This window comes from Chenopodium album, chromosome 6, assembly GCF_948465745.1.
Source record: "Chenopodium album chromosome 6, dcCheAlbu1.1, whole genome shotgun sequence".
In the NCBI taxonomy this organism is placed as follows: Eukaryota; Viridiplantae; Streptophyta; class Magnoliopsida; order Caryophyllales; family Amaranthaceae; genus Chenopodium; species Chenopodium album.
Genome location: NC_137839.1, coordinates 1052520 through 1060906, shown reverse-complemented (window position 1 = coordinate 1060906; position 8387 = coordinate 1052520). Strand labels below are relative to the sequence as shown.

Here is an 8387-nt window from a genome sequence, read left to right as displayed (position 1 = left end):
TCATACTGGCTCGGAAAAATACTATCTCGACAAGGTTGGGAGGAGGCCAGGAGGGGTTCCCAACCCTGACTAGAATAAATCACGCAACAGCATTACTTTAGAATCAGAACCCGAACCCGAACCGGAACTCAAACCATTTGGTTGGATTGGAGATTATCATTTTGAAAATCACCTCAAAAAAATTTAAAAACAGAAAGGAAAAAAAATCTGTGAATGATAATCACAAAAAATGTGTGATTGATAAATAAAGACACAAAGTAATGAATGACGTGGAAAGGGTAGTTGAGACAACATCGACTTCAATCGTCAAGCTTTCTGATCAGGTAACGTCCATGCAAACCCAGATATTTCCCACGAATACATGACGTTGTCTCCTGCTGCGTAACTGCTTACCATTTTACCATAGAGTCCTTATACGTTACGGACTAGATATTTTATTTACAAACTTTGCCGGCTCATACTATGTTGTAATACTCCATTACTCTCTCCGTTCTTTAATTTTTGTTCAGATTTTTTTATTATTATTATTATAAGCATGTCCTTTTAAATTTGTCGCGGACGTAATGAGGGGGCGGGGGGCCCCAACCCAGATATGGCTCACAATTTTCATTGTAGATTAGGTATGTGTGTAGTGGATTATGTTGAATCATAACTAAGGATGTAGGAGATTGAGGGATGGTTAGTCCCGACTCCTCATCCCCCATTCCTGTGACACGGGTAGGGGGGGGGGGCTTCCCTGTGTATGATTCTTAGTATTGACACCGGTGATTAATGATTCCTATCTTCGTCGTTGTGCACAATACTACTTTTGATAAGGCTAACAAGCTCAAATAAGTTTATAATAGGTATTAAAAGATCATTTTAACCAAAAGTTTAAGTTGATAGTTGAATCCATAATTGGTTTATAATCAGTATGAGATAAGTAAATTCATTACATGAATAAGGGCTACTCAGATTCATTTACATTTGAAATTCTAAGTATTAGTTCATACACTTTCTAATAAACTTAATCAATTACTCATAATTCAGTGAATCAGATAAATAAAATACACTTAAGTGAATAAAATAGTGCCTAATTGAAACAATAGATATCGTAAAAGAGATGTAATTTGGTGAGACATATTCCATATAAAATACCATTCCAATATCCCCCGAATGATCAAAACTTTTACCGATTAAGGGTCTGTTGTCTTCAACTTAATTACAGTTCAATTGTTCTAATCAGTTTTGTTTAGTTCAGTTCCTAATTTCCTTCTCTTATAAACAATTTAGCTCAGTTTAGTTCAACTCTAATCTATAAATCAGAATAAGCCCTAAGTTAGCTAGCCCGTCATGGAACCAAAGCCTAATTTTGAGAAAGAAAAAGAAAAAAAAGAAAAAAAGAAGATTCTTGAGCATTGAATACTCAAGTTGACGCATCCAGCGTGGTCCAATGTATCAACTAAAAAAGATAATTTCATCTGCAGAATCTCACCGGCACCTCAATACTTTTCGTTTTCAAACAACAGAACAACTCTAACAAATTTCTCATTTACAACTTCCACTTTGCCAATACTTCAGGAAATTAAACCATATATTATACACATTCTTATTTTTTTAATACCATATATTATATCATTATATTAGTATTTGCATATATTGCAAGTATTAGACCAAGTTATTTGTTTTTAATTGACCAAGTTGAAGAAGTCGTATATATTTATTTATTTATTGCCTTCCCATTTATTCATTTCTCCCAAATCTCACGGTATCAAAACTATCAATCAAAAATCAACCTTTTTGAAGAGGATTTCTTTTGCTTAATTTCTAGGCGCACAACATTAAAGTGGTCAGAAATTATTTCGGCAAAGCGGGAAAAGGGAAAAGAGGTAAAGAATTTGTTCGATTTTCATTAAAGTTTCCACCTTTTTTGCCATTTTGTTTATTTTTTTTGTTTTTACTGGAAAAAAGGTTCAATCTTTATATTTTTTGTGTGATTCCATAATACCCAGATCGTAAATTTTTGTGGGGTTGTTGTATTTGTGTAAGATTTGTGTTTTTCATTGTTGGGTGTTTTCGATCTGATCTTGTCCAGGTACTTGATGATTTGTTTGTGTATTGTAATTTTTTTTTTTTTTTGTTGAATTATTGATCTTAGATTTTTGCATGGTGAATTTTGTTGGATTGAGAATGTGATGGTTTAATTTTGTTTATTGATAAATTTTAGGAGTAGAATTTTCTGATTTGTTTTTAAAATTTGGATTTGCTGGACATTTTTAGCCGTTTTTAGTTTGAATTTTAGGTTTTGTCATCAAAATTTGGCAGCTGAGCTCTTAATTTCAGTGGAAATTATGTTAATTTGGGGGATTTTTTTTCTCTAAATTCGATTTCAGGTTATGCACTAATGCTGTAATGTAATGAATCGTTCAAATTGCAACTGTCTTTTGTGAATTCTTCAGCTGAATTGATGTTTGTTTGATGTGAATGCAGAAAATTTTACTACTTGTTGATTCTGATTCACTGCTAAATCAATGTTCAGTCACCTTGCAAATTTTTCATTTTATGGAGTATTAGTTATGACATGTAACTTCCACTATATGAATCTCTGAAATATTAACCACTCTACTTATATTGGATATTGCACCAACAGTTTTGGAAGAATATGTAATGCTGATTGCTAGTATATATTCCACGTGTTTCGAGTCTTAATTCTCTTTAAATATAGTAGTATATCGACTTGTTGATATATTCTTTTGTAACTATGTTCAATTACTTGTAAAGCAATAACATTAGAAAGCTAGATGATTCTGATATTTCATGATTCATGTTGTATAAGCTTTTTTTATTCAGTTTCTAGTATTCTGACAAAAAAAACTGAATATTGTTGTTGCAGTTTTGTTCATTATCATCTAGTAGACCCAGGGTCCCGGGGGCATCTGGGTATTTTTACAATGGAATACGAAAATCATAGTTGGATTTGGGATGGAGTTTGCTACTACCCGCATGTATTTGGAGGAATAATGATCACAGCAGCTCTACTTGGTCTATCGACAAGCTACTTTGGCGGGATTGGAGTTCATTATCTGCCTTATTTGTGTCCTGGTTTTGGTATTTTGAAAAAGCGTGCACATGAGAAGAAACGTGTCAGAGTGTACATGGATGGATGCTTTGATTTGATGCATTATGGTCATGCAAATGCACTGAGGCAAGCAAAGGCTCTAGGAGATGAGTTAGTTGTAGGAGTTGTTAGCGATGAAGAAATTTTGGCTAACAAAGGGCCTCCAGTGTTGTCTATGGAAGAAAGGTAATCGACATAAAATCGTTGTTAATAATTATATGTCATTTGTTAATTGCTAATGGCCGATATGGGTATATCATAGTCGTGTACTCGTCATCATTGATTTTATTTAGAAGAAAGAAGTTATGTGTTTGGAATAAATTGTCGTAAATTAAGAGGTCCAGTGATTATATACTAATAATCTCTCCGTGAATTAATTTACCATATAAAGTTTGTGTCATGACTCACTTTCATTTATTACTCTGAAGTATAGGGATTTAGTGGCTTTCTATAAATCCATTTTGCTGCAAACTGTTACCTGATTTGTTAGGATCAAAAGACGTTTCAGCAGACTTTAGTAAAATTACATACGAAGTATTTCATGAAAATTCGTAGTTGGATGCTAGGAACTCAGTGTTATGAATCATTTGTCTTGGTTATTTTTGGGTCTTTAATGCTACTCATTGCTGCTGCTTCAGTGCTCTAAATCAAGTCAACTTTCAGGTTGGCACTGGTTGGTGGGTTAAAATGGGTCGATGAAGTCATTCCTAATGCTCCCTATGAAATTACTGAGCAGTTTATGAAAACTCTCTTTAAAGAGTACAAAATTGACTATATCATACATGGTGATGATCCTTGCTTACTACCTGATGGAACTGATGCTTATGCATTGGCGAAGAAAGCTGGCCGCTACAAACAAATCAAACGTACAGAAGGAGTTTCAAGCACAGACATTGTAGGTATTATTTCTTTTATTTTCCTCCAAATGACAAATTAAAAGTGTAATTTTCTGCTAAAAAGAGAGACTCTAGCAGTCGGCAGTTGGTATAGATTACTACACATATGGGTTGGTTTATCTGGTTTCTTTATGATTTCTACAATATGTTGTACGGAGTGGATTAGCTTCTATTCCTGTGCATCTCTTGCCATGTATCTGATGTGCTCCAAACTATCCATTGTGAACAATAGACCAAGGTGGCAGGATGGAACTGATCTGCTTGCTGTGAGAGAGAAAGAGAGACCTGATGCCTTTGAATTGTAGTTGATTTTAATGCATGATGTTTCACGTATATGTAGGAAGGATACTTCTAACTGGTCGAGATCACAGTGCTCACAAAGATAGTGATGATCTGACTTCACATCAGGAATCTTGTGGCGTTAAGCAAGTCACTAAGATAAAGCAGCCTACAGTTGGTCATTTATCTCATTTTCTTCCCACCTCCAGGCGCATTGTGCAGTTCTCAAATGGGAAGGTATCTAAAGTTATTATAGTGGTGATTTTTTTTATTCCCATTTATATTACTTTCTGAATCAGATAGGATTTATTACTTTCGTTACAAAATCCTGAAGAAATTGCAAAAAGAATGTATAAGTGGAAACTGGAAAGGCTTACCATTTTAAGGACCTTGCATGATGAAGAATCTGGCGAAAACCTACGTTTTGAATAGTACAAAATTGTGAAGAAATGCAGGGGTATCTCTTAATGTCTTTAGTTTTGTCTACCTTCTAAGCTAAGGGTACTCTTCTGGTGTATTGTGATCTTTACTGCTAAACTTTACAAGCATATACCAGTAGAAATACCTAGCAGGCTAAAGGGGCGTTCTACCAGAAAATGTATTGAGCTACCTTGATTAAGAAAAGAATGATAATGTCTTCGCGACTTAATGCAAGCTATATATAAATATAATACTGACCATATCCTTTATTAAAAATAGGTTCTTGTTGACCTTTCTGAACCCCAATGTATACAATAATATATATCTATACCCTTTCTTAACTGTATTGAGCTAGTATGTATAAATTGCCAAATAATTTGATCTGTTCTTAGGCACCATTTTAAGTGATTAGTGTTTTGAGAATGATTTTTTCAACTTCCTCTTAGTCCTTGCGCCAATTTCTTGCCGCCTTTTCCAATTGTTGCCCCCTTTAAAAAAAAATGAAAACGCTTGGTCTGAATTATAATATTGCATTTTCATCTGAATTATGATTGCAGGGGCCGGGACCAAATGCTCGTGTTGTGTATATTGATGGAGCATTTGATCTTTTCCATGCTGGACATGTCGAGGTGAATCATAGATTCCCTTAATTCTGCAATTTCTGATGTTTATGATTCTTCAAAGATTACTGCATTTACTTATTTTTCCATGTTAGCTTTTTAAAATGTGAAAATAACGCTTTGTTTTACTGCTTTAATTATCTGTGCTGGATATATGACTATATGATGCTCAAAGACTTAAACAAAGTAGCTTTCTTGAGAAATTAGTTTGGAAGCTTGATTAAGGGCCTTTTAAATAACTGAGTATTCTCTGCAAACATTGGACATATCACAAATCAGAAAAAAAGGTGATTTCATAGAGTTTATTTAGTTTGAGTTTGCAGAAAATTGATCTATTTTATGGGTATTGCTTTGATCAATAATTGGGAGACAGCTGCATGTTCTATTGTTGTTTTTCCTTTGTTATTTAAATAGTTTATCTTCATGAAAACATATTTACATTCGTCTTTTCATGGTTTCACTGCTGGACTTTTTCAGCTGTGTCTTATGATTGCAAGCGCTTAGTGTTTCTTCCTATGCATACAGATACTTAGAGCTGCTCGACAGCTTGGAGATTTCTTACTTGTTGGCATTTACACAGACCAAACCGTCAGGTATCTTGTTTCTTATCCTATCTATTCTTTCATTGTAATTAGATTAAGATACACTTTGGTTTCATCTACCTGGCAAGCTGATGTCAGATATTATAGGACTGCTAGAGTCAAAACTTCCACTACCTCCGTTTCATATTATTTACAACGATTTGACATAAAGTAGAGAGGAAAAATGTCTAATTGTTGCAAATAATATGAAACGGAGTAAGTATTTTATTTTGTAATAGTGTCTAATACATTGACTACATGGTTTCTTATTGATGTTCCACAGTAGTTATTTTATGTTATTTAAAAAGAGAGTCCTTGTCCCCCCCCCCCCCCCCCAAAAAAAAAAAAAAAAAAAAAAAAAAAAGAAGTCTCCTTGTCTTTTATAACGAGAAAACATAAAGTTTTCCCTTGGCTGATCTTCGAAAATAAATGGTCCTTTTTCCTTGCAGTGAAATTCGGGGGCCAGGATATCCATTGATGAATTTACATGAGCGCAGTCTCAGTGTATTGGGTTGTCGTTATGTTGATGAAATCATCATGGGTTCACCGTGGGAGGTCACTTCGGACATGGTTTGTTCTCTTTCATTTCAGTTATTTCATTAATTTTAGTTTAATTATTTCAACGTTTGAGAAAACTTTAGTTAGATCTCAATAATTGGAAAATTTGCTCCATTTTGTTGAATATTTCAACTGCTCTATTCTTTGTCTGTAATTTTTGTAATTAGAAATCACTAATTCATAGTCACTGAGATCTCAAGGATATTGCAAGTTTGCTTTATAGGTACAAGCTAACATTAATGTGAAGCTGTAAGTACCCAATTAGTAATTCCAAGAAATTCTGAATAATTAAAGAAGCTAGAAAGTGTTTGGTTTGTTTTTTTTACACATAATTGAATTTCCTGGTTAACTCCTATGCTTCTTGAGCAGTAGAGAAAGTAAGAAGCTTGTAAGAGCTGAGTAAACACAGTATCATTATTCCTACTAGTTGTTTGATGGGATTATTTTTGTTATCTATGTTGGCAACAAGCTAATGAATTCAATATTATAATGACTTCATTGAAGCAACCAGTTTACTATTTCTTAGATTTGTTGATCCATTTCTATTTTTGTGAGACGTTATGCTAACACCAAGTCTTTTCGGTGCAATGGGAAGCAGGTAACAACCTTCAACATTTGTTTAGTTGTACATGGAACAATATCGGAGGCTAATCCTCTAATCAATGTAAGCTCTTCTCGATGTACTGCTCATAATTAATCAAAAGCTACATTTGAAAGAAAAACATGAAGCTGAGCCTGAACTATTTCAATCCTGTGTATTTCAGGGAGATGTTGATCCCTATGCAGTGCCCAAGAGTATGGGTATTTTCAGGATGATTGAAAGCCCCAAAAACATAACTACGTCTTCTGTGGCTCAAAGAATTATCACCAATCATGAAATCTACAAGGTACATTCATACATCATAAAATAATCAAAACTCTGCCATACTCTCTTTCGGAGATTCAAATCATCCCATCATATTTCCATCTATGCAGAAACGAAACCTTAAGAAGGTGCAAAGTGAGAAGAAATACTATGAACAGAAGACATATGTGTCGGGAGACTGAGACTCCCTAAATGTCATTAGACATACCTCAATCGATGCAAGCCTCCCTAGAACAGGCTTAGAATTGCATGTATAGTTTGCAGATAGATACTCGTGGATAGGCTCAATGCTAACAGCTCGAGAAAGAAGATAGCAAGCCAAGTCATTGATTGAACCTAGGCTACCCTGAGTTGCCTAACAACCTGGTCGTCCTCTCTCCGCCTCTTTCTCATTGCTAAGTCATCAGTGGTAATGCAGTACATCCTCAATTATCAATTAGCAGAATATGCAGCTCGTATTTATATTTATATCATAATCGTGAAAGTTCACTCACTCTGCAAGGAGGAAGTTTTGTTGTGTATCTCTACTGAGTTTAGGGAAATATATTTTTTATTATTTTTTTTCTTTTATTTTTTACTTCTTTTTTCTCTTTGTTTCGTGGGGGGTTTTACACCCTTTCAGGCCCTATTTAGTCGTGTATTTGTATTATTTATCTACCATGAAGATTCATTCTTTTAACTCTCTTTTGTTGAATGGAGTAATATGCTCAAGTTGATAAGCTTTTGCGTTTTTGTTAGAATTTATCGACTCATTCGAATACAGCTGAACCATAAGGTACTGCGTTTATGCTGAACAGATCACAAATTAACCAGTTCTCAGGCTCACTGAAATACATGAGTATGATGCATTTTGCAGTTTTACACCTAGTCCCTGATTTCCTTGCTTGAAAACTTTGAGTTGCACTCAAATTTTTTATAAAGAAAAACGAATCAACTATGAGATTCTATGTAAAATGGTTTGACATAGAACCTAATGAATTAATGATATCAATTTTTAAAGAAATCACTGCAACTTATTATTTGATGGTTTAGGGATTAAAGGTTATAGGACCTTAGGCCTTAGCATACACA

The 8387-nt window shown here is 34.2% G+C and overlaps 1 protein-coding gene across 3 annotated transcripts; it reads left to right on the top strand.

The window, feature by feature from the left end:
- The first annotated feature begins 1507 nt into the window (after nucleotides 1-1507).
- Nucleotides 1508-8035, top strand: LOC145635508 (ethanolamine-phosphate cytidylyltransferase-like). Of its 3 annotated transcripts, none has more exons than XM_081686799.1 (10): nucleotides 1511-1868; nucleotides 2873-3283; nucleotides 3761-3996; nucleotides 4334-4509; nucleotides 5250-5321; nucleotides 5838-5905; nucleotides 6343-6463; nucleotides 7050-7115; nucleotides 7216-7338; nucleotides 7427-8035. In XM_081686799.1, the coding sequence occupies exons 2-10, from the start codon at nucleotides 2931-2933 to the stop codon at nucleotides 7496-7498; spliced, it is 1287 nt and encodes a 428-aa protein (XP_081542925.1). In that variant the 5' UTR covers nucleotides 1511-1868; nucleotides 2873-2930; the 3' UTR covers nucleotides 7499-8035. The 3 variants fall into 3 exon arrangements, with proteins under 3 accessions (XP_081542927.1, XP_081542925.1, XP_081542926.1); XM_081686800.1 differs by lacking the exon at nucleotides 1511-1868 and adding an exon at nucleotides 1925-2074 and having other exon boundaries at nucleotides 7427-7995; XM_081686801.1 differs by lacking the exon at nucleotides 5250-5321 and having other exon boundaries at nucleotides 1508-1868; nucleotides 7427-7995.
- Nucleotides 8036-8387: the final 352 nt, after the last annotated feature.

Excerpts from the sequence above, each read along its gene's own strand:
- LOC145635508 (XM_081686799.1), top strand. The coding sequence starts at position 2,931 with ATGGAATACGAAAATCATAGTTGGATTTGGGATGGAGTTTGCTACTAC. Across the intron at positions 5,322-5,837 it reads TCCATGCTGGACATGTCGAG|ATACTTAGAGCTGCTCGACA; the intron begins GTGAATCATAGA and ends CTATGCATACAG. Across the intron at positions 5,906-6,342 it reads TACACAGACCAAACCGTCAG|TGAAATTCGGGGGCCAGGAT; the intron begins GTATCTTGTTTC and ends TTTTCCTTGCAG.